At 50.0% G+C, this 19,999-nt stretch overlaps 1 protein-coding gene across 1 annotated transcript; it reads right to left on the minus strand.

Moving 5' to 3' along the window:
- Positions 1–550: 550 nt before the first annotated feature.
- Positions 551–19,796, minus strand: ADRB1 (adrenoceptor beta 1). Its single transcript, XM_053949549.1, has 2 exons — positions 18,508–19,796; positions 551–1,337 (listed from the first exon to the last, which is right to left on the minus strand). Exons 1-2 carry the CDS (start codon positions 19,780–19,782, stop codon positions 1,071–1,073), a joined length of 1,542 nt encoding a protein of 513 aa, XP_053805524.1. The 5' UTR covers positions 19,783–19,796; the 3' UTR covers positions 551–1,070.
- Between the last annotated feature and the right edge of the window lie 203 nt (positions 19,797–19,999).

Here is a 19,999-nt window from a genome sequence, read left to right on the forward strand (position 1 = left end):
AGGAGCATTTTGTAAAATGCAGCCACTGCTTGAAGTGACCCCACAGACATTTTCAGTTGAGTGGTCTTAAGTTTGAAGCAGTTGGACAGTTATTGGAATAAGTGTATGATAAAAGCCTTCCCGCCCCCATCCCTCCCACGCCTGCATTTGGATTCCATGATTTCTTCCTTGTTTGAAATGATTCAGCGTAGACTCTCAGATAATCTCCATCTGGTTAAAAATAGTTACTTGCCTCATATGGCTTTAGCATGGTACTGTCAACTCTAAAATGTTCCACCTTCCAAAAAAGTAGAGTGAAGAATGAAAGTGAGCTTTCACACATCATTACTCCCGGCAGTTAGACCTCCAGAGCTCATTCCAAACCCATCAAAGGAGGGGAGGCGAGCTGGGAGGGCAGCGAGCAAGATGCTCCTGTTCCTGCTCCCTGCCCTGAGGGTCCTTGAGAGGCTCTGCCCTCTGCACATCAGCAACCAGGAAGATGGTTTGCTCGTTTCCCAAAACAAAACACCACCTTATTTTCAAGGAACATTTATTTGTCGGAGTTCTGGAATGTAAGAAGAGTTTAGTCATCGCAGCTGGATGTCTCCTGATGTCAGCTGGGGGTCAGTCAGCCAGTTCCCTGCTCCAGCAGAGAACCAGTACAGCCCAGTTAGCTGAGGAACATTCCACAGTCACCTCGTAACACTGAGGCAGGAGACCATGAGAACCAGAAGTCCTCTCAGCCATCCCAGAGCTCTTCTCTGTAAGCATGGGGATCAGTGATGGGCTTGCACAGTGTGGCCAGCTGTGCTGAACTGCATGTGCTTTGGGGAAAAAATGGGTGACTTTGTGGCAGAACTGGACAAATGGTGCAGGTGGATCATTTCACCTGGCTCTCTGGGCTGTTGGAATCTTGACTGTGTTTACATTCAGGCCCTGCTGCTGGAGGGTGTGTGGTGGGGATCCTTCTGCCACAGGAGAGGCAGAAGCATCCCACTTCAGGGAGAGGACACTGAGGCACTGCAGAGCGATAAATGGGACATGTGTCAGGTCCAGCCCAGGAGGGGACAGACAGCACCTCTGCAGTGCCCTCAGCCAGCTCCTGGTGCTCCCAGGCAGGGAAGGAAGTATGGCACAGAGGGAAAGGCTGAGCTGCAGTCTGCCCCATGGCCCCTGGACAGAGGTGGGACAGCAGCTGTAGTGTTCATCCTGGCTTCTCCCATCGCTGTGCAGTGAACAGGCTTGGTGGTATCCACCTCCTCCCAGTGCTGAAGAGCTTCAGAGAAGCCAGAGGAGGTACAGAAGCATCCACTGCTTTTCACGGCACACTTCACAGCATCAGAAGCTGACTCTAGAGGCTGTATGACAAATTGCTAGTTAATACCCACATTAATTCATTTTTCCCCTCAGAGTTACATTTGCTGTGCCTGCAGAACCATCCTCTGCTTGTTTCCTCAAGGTGATATGCTAAATCCTGCTCCCTGGACCATGGCACTCAGCTCTTGCTGGAATGTGATCAGGCTGCAGATGTGGGCTGAGGGAATTGCAGGAATCTACACTTCTGAGCACCACGGCCACATCCTGGCCTGCTCCAGTGGAGCAGGATTTGACCCCAGACTCAGACCTGTGACAAAGAGCTGAGTGAGCCAAGTGCTGCAGCCTGGCCGTGGGGTGCTCTGAGCACCCATCTCTGTGCCAGGCAGTGCTCTCAGGTGCTGCTGCTGTATCTGTGAGTTCCTGAAGCACCTGTCACACTGCCACACCGCCTCATAATGGTCACTCCATCCTAAGCCTTTACTCTGGGTCACTCTTGACAATACAAGGGATGAGTCTAGAAAGTAATTACTCCTACAGAAAGGGAGAGTTTTGAAGAAGAGCAGAAAGGGACCAAGATTGCCTGTTTTGGATGCCTATTTGTGTACCAGACCGCAGCTGTGTTTATAGGAAGAGACATTTTCACATGCCAATAATTTTCATGCACACCAGACCTTGTGCAATTTTTCTTTCCATTTATAATATTATGTATTTTATATGATAAACTTGAAGTGAGGCTTTCGTGCATGAATGATACAGTTTCCATAATATTTTTTCATATGCAGAGACATTTTGTTTTGATCTCATGGGGCATGAGTCAACTCCTATTTCGAAGCCACTGGAGTCCTTCCAGTGACTTTCCCAGAGCCTGGCTGACAAGGAAGATGAAGCCTGATGCATTGTAGGTGCAAGTCAGCATGCCCTGTCGAGGCTCAGAGCAGCTTGATAGAGTAGCTCCAACAAAAAAGTCTCAATCAAGAAACTGTGTCAATAGCATTGAGGGAGCTTGGTGCAAAACCAGAGTCTCTGCCCCAGAAATGCACATGCTGCAATGTCACGAGCCCCCTGGAGAAGTTGGTAGCAGTGAGTGCTCAGCACTGCAAGATCCACAAAGTGCCCATCCAGAACAGGTTCCAAGTCCCTTAACCTCAGGGCTGCAGGAGTCAGCTACAGAACTCATCTGCGTGGGACAAACATGACCCTGGGTTTCCTGAATTGCCCAGGCCAGGTTCTGCACCCTCACAAATACAGCAGCCCTGTGACCTGACCTGGCTGCTCATGAGTGCTGCCTGCACGGTGGCACTGCACGGTGGCACTGCACAGTGACACTGCACGGTGGCACTGCACGGTGACACTGCATGGTGACACTGCACAGTGACACTGTACGGTGACACTGAACGGTGATACTGCTCAGTGACACTGCATGGTGACACTGCACAGTGACACTGTACAGTGACACTGCATGGTGACACTGCACAGTGGCACTGCACAGTGACACTGCATGGTGGCTCTGCACGGTGACACTGCATGGTGACACTGCATGGTGACACTGCACAGTGACACTGTACGGTGACACTGAACGGTGACACTGCTCAGTGACACTGCACGGTGACACTGCATGCTGGCTCTGCACGGTGACATGTCCCGTGGAGAGCCCTAAACATGCAAGGGTGTTTCCCATGGAGACCTTCCAGACTCCCCGTGCAAGTGTGGGATCCCACACAAGTTCAGGCATGTGCCCATCCCATATACATGAATTTTATTCCCCCTTTCTACAGACTGCTGGAAGAGTCATTTTGGTTTTTGTAGGAGGAAGTTTCGATGGGGAAATAACAGGTTCTCCAATTCAGCAGAATTTTAGCAATTTGCCTCAGAAAGATAACCCTGTTCTGTGGGGTCAGTAAGGAAGAGAAACAGACTCTGGAAGACGTAAAATGAGCAAGAAACAGGTCAGGTGCCCAAAGCTACTGACTAAGCTTCCTCCCTGCTCACAAGGCTTACATGTCCAGGGCTCTGTTAGTGACACAGGGCTGGCCTGAGGGGTTTGTACCATGCACACAGTGCTCCTGCCAGGCAGCAAGTGGCACCGTGGAGAGGTTCTGAGCAGCACTCACCAAGGAGGGCCCAGCAGGTGGTAGCCTCTGCCTGGCTCTGCTGCCAGCCCTGGCAGGGACCTGGGGCTGGTGCCGTGTCCTCCAGCACTGGCCCTGCTGAGGAAACCCTGAATGGTTTGGAAATTAAGTGAAGTATTTTGTGTTTATGAAACAACTCCTAAGAGTTTGAAAAGGGGACTAGTGGTGTTTACACACAAGCTGGACAGACTCTAACACGGTGCATGCTCTGTTGTGTCAACTCCTGCACCTGCATAAGATATTTTAAAATATCCCCGTGAAATGAGGGAGCCAAATAACTGGGTCCAGTCAGGCCTGCCTGTGCTCCCACTAGAGCCACACTGAACGTTTTTGCTAATGGAGCTGTGGGATGCAGTGGAAAATCTGTCTCCAAGGAGCCTTTGCTCCTGTCTGAAGCTAAGGCTGGCCAAAAGCAGGGTGTGGAGCTGCAAGGGAGCAGGTGCTGGAGCAGCCTGGGTGCAGAGCTGATGGAGTGCTCCTCCAGAAGAGGGAAGACCTTGGGGAAAGCCCAAGTGTGGCAGCACTGCAGCCCACTGCTGGCACAGGGAGAGCAGCAGCTCAGCTAACACCACCTTCATCCCCTCTCAGGCAAGGAGGAGGCTTGGCCAAAGAAGAATGAAGTTGAAGCACATTTTCTTGTGCTTTCCCAAACTACCAGAGTTTCCAGTGTGCTTCTCTTTGTGTGTTTTGGTTTCCTATGCCAGAGGCTCCCTGGACGCCTTCTTAGCAACACAAGTTCTCTTTTTTTGTACCACCTACAGAAGGTCCAGCCTGGCCTGTGTTTGCTTGTACAGTGACAGCAGGATTCAGTCCATAGAAGGTTGTTGACCTGGGAAGAGAGAGCTTCTAGAATTTAAGGGCTGGGCAATTTCTTGGAAACTGCCTTATCAGCACAACTGCAAGCTGGAGCTTTAACAACCCTGCACGTCCCTGGTTCCTCCTCTTCCTGCAGTGTCTATATGCTGTACACATATGTTTATTTTGTAGTTTTTCATTTAAAATAGCCTTGGGCCCAGATTGCCACAGTACCATGAAGCCAAGATCAGTTGCTGAGCTGATACTGAAATCAGGGGTCAGGGAAGTCCTGAAACAAAGCAGGAGTGGGGAGCAGGTGTCTGTGCACAGAGGCTGTGTGAAGGCTGATTCCAAGAACCTCACGTGCCCTTCCTCGCTGGTGGAGAAGGGAACCAAAGGGGGCGGGGGGGGCAGAGGTTGTTATCAGCAGAACTAAAGGTGGTGAAATAGCAACAGAGAGGCATTGGCTTTGCATGGCAAGGACAATCACCAGGGTGCAGGCTGGTCTAAGAACACTAGAGCTGGCCTGAGAGGGGATGGATGAGTGCAGCAATCCAGGGATTTAAAACAAAACCTGTCAATACATTAAAGTCTGCTAGAGGCATGAGCCTGCACTTCCAACTGCAGGCACAGGGTCAGGACAGGCTGGGTTGCTGAGAACCCCCAGGGTGTCTGTAGTGCCTCAAACCTTCTTGGCTAGAGAAAATCTGGCAGCCCAGGCAGAGCTGCCACCCTTGTCCTCCCCCAGCTCTTCTGCCAGTGCCTTGGTCCAGCTAGGATTTGGGACAATGCACAGCATTGGGCAGTCTCTATCCCACATTGTCTGGGATTCTGGGGAAGGCATCTTCCTGGGAGAGCTGTAGAGAGCAGGAGCTTTGCAACTGGGATTCAGCCCTGATCTCTGAGGGGCAGTCTGAGTGAGAGCCTCAGGAGCAGCCAGCCAAGCCCACCTGGCTGCCCTCAGCAGGACAGGCTGCTCTGCAGAGCCAGCACCTTCCTGGGAAACAAATGTCCACAGAGCCCCAGGCACGCAGCACCAAAACCTTCATCTCCTGAATGGCTGCTGTGATAATCCTGTTTGCTCTGTCTTAGTGACTGAAGAGAACCATAACCAAGAAAAACAGCAGGATTATCCCCCAGCACCTGTTCCCACTGAAAGGATTATCACAGCTGGCTGCATCAATGACGTACCCTGGGTATCACCATGAAAGCAGCCTGAGTGACATGGCAGCCCACCAGAAGAAGACTTCTCTCCCCTTCTGCATGCCCCTTTCCTGGGTATTTTTAGCTTCTGGAAACTCCTCACAGACAAAGGCCAGTCCATATAGATACAAGTCGGTGTCAGTGTTTTCATGTCTGCAGAGCTCAGGCTTGCTCTCCAAATAGCTTCATCTCTGGTTTGTCTGTCAGGGAGGCAGTGTGAGAAGTATGGGCTGTAAACTGCAGGGCTGAGAAGACAGACAGCAGCTTTAAAAAACTTTTAAAACAAGCTTTTTTTCCTGCTCAACATTCCCTGTGTTTTTGTTGTTCCAGCACAGTATCTGACCCACTCACCTCACAACCTGGTAGGGCTCTGTTGTGCTGCCTTTACATCTACAATACAATGGTAGCTGATGTAAGAGCTATTTACTGCAGAATGAAAAGGATTGATTGCAGAAAGAGACATCTTCCTCAAAGCTGTTTACATGGGGAAGCAGGAAAACTGGAGAGGGTCCAGAAAAATTTTGTACTCAGCTCATCGGTGGATGCAACGGGAATGCAACCCTCCTGGAGACGGAGGACTTGTGATTTCAAACTCACCTTCCAGATGTGAAACCTGCCCCACTGTGCCCTCTTGGCTCTCTTGTGGGGCCACCTGAAATCCCAAGATTTGCTTAATCACTGTGAAATTGCCAGTGGGCTTTGCAGCAGTGCCCTGAGGGCTGGTTCTTCCTCAGAGAGGTGCTGCAACTGCCCCAAGGCCTCTGTGACATGAGCTGACACCTCTTTCCATTGGTCTTCTCAAGGAAAATCCTTCCATCTCTTAAGCAGAGGCCTTGGAGAACAGATTACCACAGACACAATTTTTTTTTCTATAATGGAATGTAACATTAAACTAAACACTGGAACATGGAGAAAAACAAAGAATAAAAAAAACCCACAGAAATTATCCTTAGCTTCTAATGATTTTTGCAAAACACTGCTGAAAGTAGGTTTTATAGAAAAAAAAAAGTATTTATCATATCTGTCAACACTGGAAAACTATGGTTAAATTCAAACTTTATTTTAAACTCTGACTACGATCCAGCAGTGATATGAAATTTATAAATAGCTTATCATACACCACAGTATAAAAAGGACATTTAGCCTCTTGTTATTGAGACTAATTCATTGTTTTATATGAGATGGGAATTAGCTTTACCACTCTGACCATCAAAACAGAGAAAAGAATTAAAACCACAGGGAGGAGAGCAAAACCAACCCACACATCAGAGTCTCCTGTGAAAAGGACCATAGGAAAATGGTCCCTGTTGGAAAAAGCCACCCTGATGCTGAAGCTTGTCTGCATCTGGGCTGAGTCCAGGCAGTACCAAGCAGCAGTGGTCTCTGATCCCCACCATGGTGCACAGGGTCTCAACCTCTGACCTGCATAAAAGCTGTTCTCAAGCCCTGAGCCAGCCAGGTCCCCAGTTTAAATCAGTGACACTGTGCATGGGTGGCTCTTTCCAAAGACTTCACCCTGTTGTTTTTGGCCATGGCTTTGACAGGATGGCTGCAGACAACTTCTTGTGCCAGCTCAGCTTCAAAGCAAAAAAAATCCTGTGGCCCTGGTCCCAAGGCACTGCAGAGACTCTCCTGGCACAGCTCTGTAACACAGGGATAAACTGGGCACTAAGTCTGACTGTGCAGCTGTTTTACTTGGCCAGGAATTTCCACATGGCTGATGATGCTGATGCCTCCCCTGTGTTCTTGCCATGCTCCTGGTGCTTCCCAGTGGTTCAGGTGCCATGCTCAGATACAAAGGGGTAGAGCCTGCCTGGGCTTTTAAGGTGCTCCTTGAGATCTCTTAGCAGCCCCATGTCAGTGGTGCCTCTGCCAGAGGGGAGCAGCAGCTTCCAGGTGGGACAGGATCTGAAGCATTCTCCTTGGATATTTCAGTCTTGGAACCTCAGATAGAGGAGACAGCATTCCTTTATCCAAGCTTCATTAATATCCCATTAAAAAAGGGCAAATGTTCCTCATTCTTGGGGCCAGGCAGAGTCAGTGTGCTCTGCTCTGGCCACGGCTCTGGCCATACCCCAGACTCTGTACGTGTAGGGGGGGATGCAGACCATGGGCTGTGACACAGCAGCACAAATGCAGCCCATCAGGATGCTGGCTGGCTGCAGAGCATGCAGCAGCACAGGCCTGCTGCTCCTGCATGCAGTGCAGAGGCCAGCACTGAAGTGGCAGGGAGTCTGTGACCACAGGGTGGCTGTGGAGAATGCTGTGGAGCAGCACAGAGAGGGAAGATGGGAAGCTGGTGGCGGGAGGCTCCAAGCAGCAGCAGCCAGGAGCCAAATTGTGACATGGGGAGATAAGGTTTTTGATGGATAGACCTCAGAAGGTTTGAAGGTTTTTGTTCTGCTTGGATAAGCAGTGAAATATTCACACAGATAAGCTTCAGAATTGCATCTGATCTGAAACCCTTTGTGTCTTAAAAAGCAGGGCTGGAAATAGAACAAGAGAATTCCTCTGTGGCTTTTGTGGCTCCTGGGTTTTCCTTCCCCAGCACCAGGTGACCAGAATTACCCACACAACACACCAAGAGCCAGGACAGCTCTAGCAGCCAGACCTTCCCTGAACCTCAGGCATTCAACTGTGCCTGAGCACCAGCCTAGCTGGGGGCTGAAGGCAGCACTGAGGATGGCCAGGAATTAACCTGCTCTTGGAATATCAGTGCTTGAGTGGAGTGCTTCTGGAGGGCGCATCACTTCCTTGGAAACAAATTAGAGTCCTGTACTGTACCCCAGCAAGTTTCCTTGTACCATAAGTTGTTTAAACTGTTTGTCATTATGCATTTCCCATTCAGACAAAAACAGACCACAAAGCCTGAGGCACCAAGGCTGGTAGGAAAACGGAAATCCTGCTCCAAGTGGGCAGAGAGCAGCTCCCTGGCTCTGGGCAGCGCTGGCAGACCCAGCAAAGGTTTGGGGCAGGAAGTAGCAATTTCTGGCTCTGTAGAAACCTTTCAGGTTCACCTTTGAAATATGACTCCAAATCAGTTCTGCAGAATTTCTGTCTGAGCATCCCCCAGCTTTGGCATGCCTTAGGGAGGAACCAGGTCCAAACCCTGAGGTCAGAGCAGCAGAGGGCTTCCAGCAAGCCAGGGAGTCCATTTAGGGTCCCATTTAGGGTCAGCTCATCTCTTCCTGTGTCTCTCCCTGGACTTTTCAATTTGCCATTTATTACTTTGCCCTAATGAGGGCATCTCCCCATCCACCCCCAGCTTTAACCTCTTCCCTGCCAAACCATGCCTGGAGTTTACAGGAGAGAGTTGTTTATGTTAAATAACTTTGTAACAGTTTCCTCCTCCGACACCTCCCTTCCTTCCCCAATAAAAGCCCTACGGCATGTTTGGCAAATCCTGTAAACAAAGAGGAGGGTTTGGAGACCCAACAAATATTTGGTGAACCCAGTGGGGAAATAATGTCTTTTTTGAAGGACATTACAGCCTGAATTCATAATAGTAGGAAACTAGTGTCCAGCCTAGGTAAGGAATTGTCTACTTGCAGCTACCAGGCGTAAAATACAGATGCCCATGCAGCCAAAAGTCATCATTGGCTGCAGGGGGTTAACCCTGTGCTTTCCTCCCCAGTCAAGATGGTGCTGATGGCAGCAAATCTATGTGTTTGCTAATCTCCAAATACTTGAATTTGTGATAAGTGGGTAGGGAAAGGAGAACATAAAAAGGCAAGAGTGTTTTGAACTCACCTAGGCTGATGAACACAAGGCAATGAAAATCCATTAGCCTGGCTGCTCCCTGCAGAGGAAAACCAGGCACACAAAATCCAATTCATTATTCTCTTTCTTATTTAACGCTAAGTAAGTCGTTGAACTTTACTACTTGATCTATCCATTTTCTTTAGTAGTAGGGCTGCAGGAAATCTTTCTCTTCTCAAAAGGGGTTTCAAGTTTCTCACTGATATCACATGAAAAAATACTTGGGAGTGTATGAGTGAAAAATAACTGCATTTCAAAGAGAGCTTGAGCCATGCAGATAATGATAATTTTTCTTCTCTGAAGCACAGAACAGAAGAGTGGAGGCCCCTGAGAGCTGGGAGCACCATTGTTCTTCTTCCAGGCCATTATCTGGAGACAGGCTCTGAGATAGACTCCAATGAGGCCATGGGAAGGATTATCTGCTCGGAGTGCTAATGGCATGCATTTGACAACATCAACCATTTAATTTATGAGGTGCCTTGTAACCTAAAGGCAAAGAAATTCATACCATGCAGTAGCCCAAACACATCCGGTGCAATTAAAAATTGTCTGATCAAAGCCCAGCCTGCTCTACAGCCCCACTTACCTAATTGCAGCTATGTAGAAAAGTTCCACCTTCCTAAAAGACACCTTACTGGATTTTGTACTGTGATGGCAGCGTTATATAACGAGAAATATATTAATGGAAACTATACAGCACTGAAATCATTCCAGCCTTTTTATCACCACATTCCTTGCTCCCACATAACTGAAGTGTGCAGGAATAAAAGCTGCTCAACATCATTCACCAGCAGACACACATGATGGGGTTTGCTCACAAGCCCCTAACAGCTCAGTGGTGCCCATGAGTGTTGGGGTTCATACATATGCTCTGGGCAAACAGAGCTGCTCTTCCTGGGGAATTATTTTTCCACTGTCCCTGGCTTGTGGCCATGTCACCCTCTTGCATTTGAGGACAGTTTAGTGCTGTGACCCACATGAGTTATTCTTTTAGCTGCCCTGGTCCCAATCTCTGTCAAAAGTTTGTCCCATGCCCCTTGCTGTGGTCTTGGAAATAATCAGACTTAAAAAATTTCTTTTTCTATTGCACCAGTATTTATAAAAAACTAAATTTATTTTGACTCTTCACATACGGTAGGAAGCTTAGTGGCTTAGTCACTAAGCCTCTGAATAGAATATTCAGAGCAACTTCTGAAAGGGAGGGAAGGTTTGGGTGGCAAGTCCTCTTTTTTCAGCACAAGTCAAGCAAAACAATAGGCCAGAGACGGTTGGTCTGGGTCTCAGCTTCTGCACTGGACATGAGATTGGTGATCACAGTGATGGAGCCAAATCAGGGCTGCTACCAAAACAGATGATCCCTAACCCATCTCTCTGCATCTTCCTATGCCAATTGTTACCTCTGTTTGTGCAACCTGCTGGGTGAGCTGAAACAAACCTTGTCTGAAAGGGCTGGTTTCCAGCCACAGGAGCCCACTGCCCATGCAGCAGCACAGGCATGGAGCCAGGCTGGGAAGCAGGACATGGGATGGGAGTTGAGGGCTGGGGAGGAGAGGGGGCAAGTGCTAGCCCTGGCTTGGACGGGCTGATGTTGAAAACCACTGACAGGGATCTACCCTGTTGCCAGACAGCTGGTAACTGCCTGGCAGTGAAACAGGAACAAAACCTCTCACGTGGATGTTCTCAAGGTGGTTTAGAGCACTGCTACAACACCCATTGTGACTGGCAATTACTGCAGCACCTGCCTTGTGCTGCATATGAGATAAAAGCTCCAAAAAGCCCGAGTATTTGACACAAGCTGTTTTGTGAGTATCCCCACAGTTGCTCCCGTGTCAGATCCAGCCTGGATGCACTGGTGGTGTGGCTGTCCTAGTCTGGCGACGGGAACCCGCCAGGGTACCAGGTCGGGGCTGTGTGTGAGCAGCAAGTCCCACATCGCCCTCCTGCCTCCCGTGCCCACGGCGAGGATCGCTGCCTGCCAGGGACCGCTGCCTGCCAGGGACTGCTGCCTGCCAGGGACCGCTGCCTGCCAGGGACTGCTGCCTGCCAGCAAACACATCCCACGCCGCCCTGCGTGTCCTAAGTGAGCTAATTGAGATTTTATTTGACGGCTCCCAAGTGAGCATTTAGGGGAAGAACAGACAAACAAAACACCCCTGGCTGAAGGCGGGCTCTGCGAGCGGGCGAGCTGTGGAACAATGGGAGCTTTGTGGGACATCTCCCAGTTCACCTGCTCCAGCCCAAGAGGAAGCGCTCCTCCCTCCACTGCACAATGAGAGGGTGGCAGCGCGGGCTGGCACTCACTTTGTGTCTCAGGACACCTCTGGGGTCCCTTCTGACACTCGGGCAGGTGAGAGGGGCACACATTGTACACGCGAGCGGCAGCACAGGGAGGTGATGGGGGGCACAGAGAGTGTCCCTGGGGTGGCTGTGGTGGATGGCATTTGTCCATCACCAGGGTCTGTAACCCTCACTGGACCAGTCAGTGAGGGGCTCTCCATCTGCACATGGAAACTTTAACCCTGAGCACTGTTCTCCCTTCCCCACTAGGAATTCCTGCTGGGGGCTTTTCTCGATTCCTTCTTCTTAACAAGAGGTATCTAAATTTTGGCAGCAAAGCATTGTTCAAATTTTACCACCTGGAAAAATCGTTTGTGATGAGCTATAATTGCTGTCCCTGCAATTGTTCCTTACAGTGGCAGGGTCCCCCTCTGAGGGAGGGCAGCTTGCAGATTTTAAGGGGGCTGCAGCACTCACCTGACTCTGCAAAATGACTTGTTGGTAGCTGAAATATTTATACACCTAGCAGCTGCTGAGATTTTGAGCTCTTTAGTGTCTCTGTTTACCTCTTTGGTGTATACACTTAGATCTGCCTTTCAAAGTATTGTGCCAATGAGCTTAAGAGCAATTATCAAAATAATTTTAGTAGGAAGAAGCCAAATATCATGGCTTTGAGAGAGACACTGGGCCAGGCTTGCAAAGGTACATCACTGCCTAGAGACACACAACAGTTGCTAATGGCTAAGGCACTGAACTAGTAAAAAATCCTCATTTAATCTCATTAAGGACAACAGGATTTGGTGCATTACACAGGATCAGATGGGAAGGGTACACCATTACATCTGAGATGCTCTGCTAATCATGCCAGTGGCAAAAGTCTGCAAATTGTAAGCTTCTTCTTTCTGCTTTAGGTTGTGAACCTGGAGGTCAGGACTCATTTCCTATTTGTCTGGGAATTTTGCACTCTGGTGCAGCCCATATTAATAACTCTGAACATCAATCCTGAAAGGAATGGGTACAACCAAACCCAGACACTGCCCAGCACCTGGTACATTTCATATCTGGATTCAAACAGCTGCCAGGGCACAGACAAAAAAAACACTTGTGCTGCTGGGTGCTAAGGCCAAGCAGACAAACACTACAATGAAAAACCTGGAAGCTGAGTGGGGCAGGGCAGAAAAAAAGTTAACTTGTGAAGCAAATGTGAGTACCAAGCTCCTGGTTTTGGTGAACCAGGAAGCTGATTGCCAGTTTACATAACAAACCCAAACTCTGCTCCATTTCCAGCACGGCAGGGCCGATTCTGTGGCTGGTTGGAAGGACAGAGGATGAGTCAGGGCAGGGGCACGGCCGGCAGCCGGTGCCAGCACGCCTGGCACAGCCAGGGCAGCGTGGGCACACCCTGCACCCCACAGCACCTGCCCACAGCACTGCCACCCCCTGAGGCATCCAGGCACCTCCTGTTTGGAACAGGAGGGTGGCTCCAGGCTGGGGGGTGGCCCAGGTCCAACAAAACTCAGCTGGAACCACTTGGAGAGGAGGAGAAAATGCTGAGGGGGTCCCATGTGTCTGCGGCTGGCCAGGGAGCCTTGTGGCTTTACATCAGCTGGAAGCTGCTCAGGTGTACTTTAGTCTGCTGCTGCTATCCACAAAGAATAAGAAAAACTTCTAGGAATGTTTTGGGCATATTTCAACTGCCAGTTCTTTGGTGGCATGGTCCTATATGGAATGTCTAACCTCTCACACTTCTTAACCTGTGTTTCTGCAGTGTCTCTGGTGTATCCCTCTCCAAACCAATTACACTTTACCAGTAAAAGTCAACACCTACAGCATGGCCAAAGATACCCCAGTTTTCCTTTTTGCATTGACAATCCTGTGTTTGCTCACCAGCATCACCTTTTTTATCCTTTTCCCAGCAGAGTTTGGCAGGCTGAAGTTACTGAATTGCAGGGATAAATCACCTGCTGTTACCATGGGCGGCTGCTCCTTGCAGATGGGCGGGCATACAAACATCTCAGAGAAAAAGCAGATCAATTTCTTCTGCCACATGATTGTCAAAAAATATTGTTGATCTTACATTATGCGTGATTGTTTATATGAAGAGAAAGAATCCTTACTTCCTCCTGGGGCGTTTGGGAATTTGGCAGGGTCTGAAAGCGAGTCAGTGGTGCATAGGGTAATGCTCCACGGGGAGAGTGTGCTTAGTGCTATTGCAGGAGATCACATTAGTGCTCTTGACACAATCAAACAGAAAGTCCCAGCTGAACAATGAGTTTTTAGGATGAAAAGAGAAACGTTAGCAAGGTGTGTACATCGCCGTGAATTTACTTCATCTTGCTCGTTGATGTGGTGGTAACAGAACTATTTTTAGGTATAATCCTTCAAACAGAACATGACTTCTTTCTGATTAGTACAAAGCTGGCTGCTAGTCAAAGGATAATTATTTCCCAACACATCACCTAACACACACCAGCAAACAAAACACTCATTATTTGAACTATCCAGCACTAACTGTTGTTTAGCAGTTAACATTTTCTCGACAGCTTTAAATAGGACTAATTGCTCCAGCTTCATTAGCAGAGGTCATTTGCTGTTGGTAACAATACTTTTCTGGAGGTAGTCTCTTGTATGAGATTAGATTATCAGGTCAAATTCTGCTCCCAGTGGCAATGATGCCTGACCGCATTTGGCCTCACGAAAGCCTGCTCTTTTCAGTACATAGCTGCCCAATTTCCAGGCCTGCAGCTGATATATTACATAAAGGAAGTAAGTGCACTCCACCAGACGGGAAATTACAATAAATTAGGAAAGTGTGCAGCACAAGGAAGTTTTGCAAAATAGCCACTTCAAGGCTGTTAATAAAACCTCAGCTTCAGATAGGGTTTAGGAAAAAAAAAAAAACGCCGATAAAGAAGTTGTCCTTATAGTTGATGACACATGGATACCCAAGAGGGAAAGCAGCATCTGCATAAGAACCAGTGCATGCAGCAACTCAAAGACCCAGCTGATGCTGTCAAATGCACAGGTTAGATCATAAGCCACCTTTTTTGCACATAGTTCCATGCTGCTTGGAGCTATAGACAGTGGGTGCTGAGGGCTGCAGTCTCAGAGTGCAGCGGATTTGCAGGAGGGCTTCTGTGCAGCTCTCACTGGTGGGGAGTCCTTCTGCAGAGCCTGCTGTGTGTCTGAAACAGCCTCAACCTCCCTGAGCCCACACAAAACTGAATCCAGCCCTTCAAGCCCATCTATTCCCATTCAAACATGTGGAGAGAGGCAGCCTTCTTTTCAGAAGTGCTGAGCAAACACTGCACGGAGTGTGGCCGGCGCCTTGGAGAATCAGGCGTCTTCCCTGTGGAAGTCTCCAGGCATCCTCGCCAAACAATTCTGGCCCTGGCAGCTGCAGGACATTTTCTCTGAGCGGATTTCTGGTTTACCTGTGTCTCCCTTCCCTGCAGGCCTGCAGCTCCTTGCTGTTGCTTTCCTGCCCACGTACGTGTGCAGCCGCATGCCTACCACCTTTTCTTTCTGACTTGCAGCTTCAACTGCTAATCCATGTCTGGTTTTCGTCAGAAAAAAATATTCATCCTGAGTGTTTGACTCATTGCCTCCAGAGTATTTCAGCTGCCCCACAACGCTTCCCAGAGTATCCTTCTTCCCTGCATAGAACAGCCTGTTCTGAGTGTGATCCACAGCAGACTGCTCGCCAGCAGCCTCCCCTTCTTTGCACACGTGTGTGCCACATGTCCTGCTCTGTCCTCACTGTTACTGTGCCACTGCCTTTTCCACGCTGTGCAAGATGGACTGGCATGCCCTGTGCAGGCTGCCAGTGGGATTACTTCAGCTCTCTACGAAGGCACTCAACGTGTCAGCCTCCAGACTCTTCCAGCAGGTTTTCAACTGGCAAAAATTCAACAGCAGACAAATCCTGACTGCTTTGCTGACACAGCTGGCCCTTCTGAGGTCAGTGGGCTAAACTCATCCTACCTCAGTGCCATTACACTTGTCCAGGAGATGCATCACCCAGTACAGTTCTTCAGCAGGGCAAGCAGAGCAAGCTCTGGCCATAAATTTCCCACCTAAGTTGGACCCTGTTGAGGCAAAAATGTCACCACTTTTTAAAGTCTAAGGACAGGAGTGTTTGGATAGTTAAAACTGAGTGTGTGAAGTGATTTATGAGATGAAGAGCCAAGTCCATCAGGCTGTCCTGCTCCATGCAGGAGGCCCTGTGCCTCCCCAGGATCTAGCACCCTGCTGAGGATGAGGGCTTGACACTCACTTCAGTTCCCAGACAGGTGTTGGGATCCTGCCCTGCTCTACCCGGCAGGCAGGAACCTGGCCCTGCCCTGGCTCTGTGGTCCATAACATGCACAAGGAGAGCAGCGCTGTCTGCCCATCCCATCCCATCCCATCCCATCCCATCCCATCCCATCCCATCCCAGACATGCACAGCCAGCATCTCGTTGCAGTTGCTGGCATCAGACATCACCATCCAGGGCACCCTTTTGGTCCTGTTGTGTTTGCTGTAATCAAAGATAAAACCAGATTTTTTTTTTTTAATTATTTGATGGCAGAGCCCACTTCACTTAGCTCCTGATCTGATGTCACCCCAGCATTTTAAGGACCCATTTCACTGTTATCAAGGAAGACACCATCAACTGCAGCTCACATCAAACTCCAGTGACATCAATGGAAAAGTATTATTTACTTCTCCGGTCCCTTTATTTTGTATTTGCATAAAAAGAGTAACTTTTTTTTTCCCCCTGAAAATACAACATTAGAAATTGCAAAGGACAAATTCCTTAACTTTGAAAACAAAGAAAAATGAACAACTGGTTTCCAAAACAAACCACGAGCCACCACCCTGAAGAACTCGCTTTGGGAAGTGCTGTTCCTGGGAGCTGATATTTAATTAAGCTATACTCCTGAGTTTAATAAAGTTAAAAAATACTTCACTTTTATTCTGCACTGTCATTTTGTTTCTCTGCCTGCCATTTACTCGTTTCAGTAATGAAACCACAAGGATAGAGCACACCTTCATAAAGCAATAAAGGAAGACAATCTTTCGGAGCAGGGACACAAAGCTGCAGCACTTCTGCTTGCTGTAACTCCTTACTCAGATCAATGAAAAATACAACATTCAGTTTTCATGACCTGCTTGGGCAGGATCAGGCCTGCTGTCAGCATGAGGTGGACCTACTTGTGGGGTGGCATGTAGTGCTTACAGAGATTTCTTGCTACTCAAGACCATTTTAAGCTTTCAAATTAAGCGTCCTCTGTAATCTTAAATATTCCGGTCTCCTGACTCCCAGCCAGGTACTCCAATGACAACAACAACAAAAGAAAAAAAAAAAAGAGAAAAGAAAAAAAAAGAGAAGAATATATTCCAGAAAGGAATAGTTCAAGAAAATGAGTATTCATTATCAGAGTGGAAACACCTTGTCTTTAGCCATTAATTTTTTCCCATTAATAAGGGAAGTTAGTGGACCTCACTGCAACAGGAACACAACCATACTGGGTTTCAAACAGGTTTTTTACAACGTTGTGTCAGGAAAAGCCATTAGATCAAGTTGTATTGGTAATCTGAGCCATCTTTGGAGAAAAACAAATGCTGTTCTTCCCATTATAGGTTGATATTTTTTCAAAACCTATAGAGACACACTTGCTTGTGCTGCAATGGTATTTATTGCACATAGACCAATTACTTACACAGTAGTAAATTGCACCAAAGTATAAATATGTTATAAAACACAAACACAGAGAAAAATGGAAATGACACACAAGTGCTAAAATAACAGCAGATTCACGTGGGCATTTGGAAATAAAAATAAAAATAATAAAGTCTCTTAAGATATTTTAATTTATAATATGGATATATTTACAGTACCTTCAAAAAATAATATTAAAAAAAGTCACTCTCTCAATAAAACTATAACAGATCAGACAAAACCAGAAATCAGGTTCAGGGTCGGTGTTATGCAAACCGCAGTTTCCTTTTCAATCTGCATGTATGTACGTGTGTGCAAGTAATATCTTCAAATAACTTTACAACTCTTTAACACTGTGCAAAAAAAGACTTTGTCGCCATTTTTTAAAAAAAGTGTGCAGTAAATTTTGGTTGCCAGGATTCTCCCCCCTCCCCCCGTTCATCTGTAATTACAATGAACAAGCTGCAGAAGGTTCCTCACCCCTCCCTCCCCGGCCCTTGTCCTAAAACCCTATTAGTGGTATGTAAATATGCTGTTTAATATAAACATGGTCCGTTCATTCCCCTGTACAATATGCACAGTTTGAGGTAGAAGTTTCTCAGCCTGACTGCTATTGTCTGGCCGAAGGAGATAAGCACAGTAACTCACTGCTGGCTGATGCACAGGGAATAAGCTCAAGAGTGTGGGTCGGGTTGTTTTACCTCCTTTCAAAATATACCAGTGCTCCTCATTGCTCATTATTTTATCTCTCGCTACTCTGCAGACGAGGAGAGCACGGCTACTCCGAGCTTAAAACTCATCTTCCCAGCAGGTCTCCGTTTTGCCGGCCGCGCTCTGTGCCCGGAGCACCTGCAGCACCGACCCCGCGCCTCCCAAAATCCCGGTGCCCTGGGAGAGGGGATGAGCCCCGGGGCCAGGCGGGGGTGGCCGGACCCCAGCTGAAGCCGAACTCAGCCGCCAAGGGCCAGCACCGCCCGCTGGTTCGGCCACCAGCACGGTCCTGGGACAGTCACCCGAGCGCGGGCGCTGCCGCCACAGTCCCCGCGACAGCGCGTCTCCTACAGACGCGGTGGCTGTCTCTGGGATGGGCCGTTTGTTTCCTTTGTTGTCCGGTCAGTGGGTTTCCTGTTTTCTGTAGTTTCGGATGAGGTATGTCGCACACCAGTTCACCTGCTTTTATTCCTAAGCAAACACCCGCACTCCCCCTGCCAAGGCAGGGATCGTCCTGCTCGCTAATAGCGTTACCACCAGGCAGCTGCCGGGGATTTCTGCTCCTGCGTGTCTCCCTGCCTGCCTTTCCCGCCTGTCCCGGCTCCGACGCGGCCCCCCACGCTCCCCTATACCTTGGACTCCGAGTCGGAGGCTTTGCTATGTCTCTCCTCCAGGCTGGACTCGCTGCCGCCCCGCGTGCCCCCGTTGCAGTCGGACCAGGTCCCTGCCAGGCTGCGCTCGGGGGAGCCCACGGTGCTGATGAAGCCCCCGGGCAGCCGGGCCAGCTCCCCGCCGCCGCCGTGCAGCCACCGGTCGGCTTTCCGGCGGCAGCAGAGCAGCCTCTTGAAGGCCTTACGAAAGTCGGGGCTGCGGCAGTAGATGATGGGGTTGAACGCGGAGTTGGCGTAGCCCAGCCAGTTGAAGAAAACGAAGAGCCAGTCCGGCACCAGGTCCCTGTTGAAGACGTTGACGATGTTCACCAGGAAGAAGGGGAGCCAGCAGAGGGTGAACACTCCCATGATGATGCCCAAAGTCTTGAGGGCTTTCTGCTCCTTCATGGCCATGATGCGGGAGGTCTTTCGCTTGCTGGCTCGGCCGTTGCCGAGGATGGGCTGGTGGTGAGGGTGAGCGGGCAGGGGCGTCTGCGGCTGCTCCTGGCTGCCGTAGAACCGGCCCTCGCACCTATCGATCTTCCTCATCTGCTCCTTGGCCTCTCTGTACACCCGCAGATACACAAAGATCATGATGAGAAGGGGGACGTAGAAAGAAATGATGGACGAGGCGATGGCGTAAGCCCTGTTGGTGACGAAGTCGCAGCAGCCCGGATCCTGGTAGCACTCCAGCGCCTGGGGGTCGTCATCCCGCCACCAGTGCATCATGATGGGCAAGAAGGAGACCAGGGCAGAGATGGCCCAGACGGTGCAGATGATGCCCTTGGCCCGAGCCTTGGTCATGAGGCTCTGGTAGCGGAAAGGCGAGGTGATGGCCAGGTAGCGGTCGATGGCGATGACGCACAGGGTCTCGATGCTGGCCGTCACGCAGAGCACGTCCAGGGAGGTCCAGCACTCGCACAGGAAGGACCCCCAGAGCCAGGTGCCCCGCACCACCAGCGTGGCCCCGAAGGGCACCACCAGCAGTCCCATCACCAGGTCGGCGCAGGCCAGCGAGGTGATAAACAGGTTGGTGAGGGTCTGCAGCCGCTGCGTCCTCCCGATGGCCGCGATCACCAGCACGTTCCCGGCCACGATGAGCAGCACCACCAGGGCCATCAGCAGGCTCATGCCCACAGCCCACTGCTGCGACAGCTCGGCGGCGGGCAGCTGCCTGCTCCCGGGCGGCACGGCCGTCACCCCGGCCACGGAGCGGTTCTGGGGGCCGCAGTCCGGAGGCAGCCACCCATCGCCCATGGCTGTGCGGGGCGCTCCGGCCGCCGCTCCGCACCGCGCCGCGGGCAGGAAGGCGGCGCCGCCGCCGCTGCCACCGCCCGGGGGCTGCCGCATGGCCCCGCGCCGCGCCGCCGGACGGGCCCGCCCCGACACCGCCCCGGCACCGCCCCGGTACCGCCCCGGCACCGCCCCAGCACCGCCCCAGAACCGCCCGCCGCCAATCGGCACCGAGGGAGCG

Source organism: Vidua chalybeata, chromosome 8 (assembly GCF_026979565.1).
Source record: "Vidua chalybeata isolate OUT-0048 chromosome 8, bVidCha1 merged haplotype, whole genome shotgun sequence".
Classification (NCBI taxonomy): domain Eukaryota; kingdom Metazoa; phylum Chordata; class Aves; order Passeriformes; family Viduidae; genus Vidua; species Vidua chalybeata.

What these genes read in the sequence shown, in the direction of transcription:
- ADRB1 (XM_053949549.1), bottom strand. Translation starts at nt 19,782, where the DNA reads ATGGGCGATGGGTGGCTGCCTCCGGACTGCGGCCCCCAGAACCGCTCC. An exon ending in CCTCCGACTCGGAGTCCAAG is followed by an intron (nt 1,338 to 18,507) that starts GTATAGGGGAGC and finishes TTTGTCATACAG; the next exon opens with CCTCTAGAGTCAGCTTCTGA.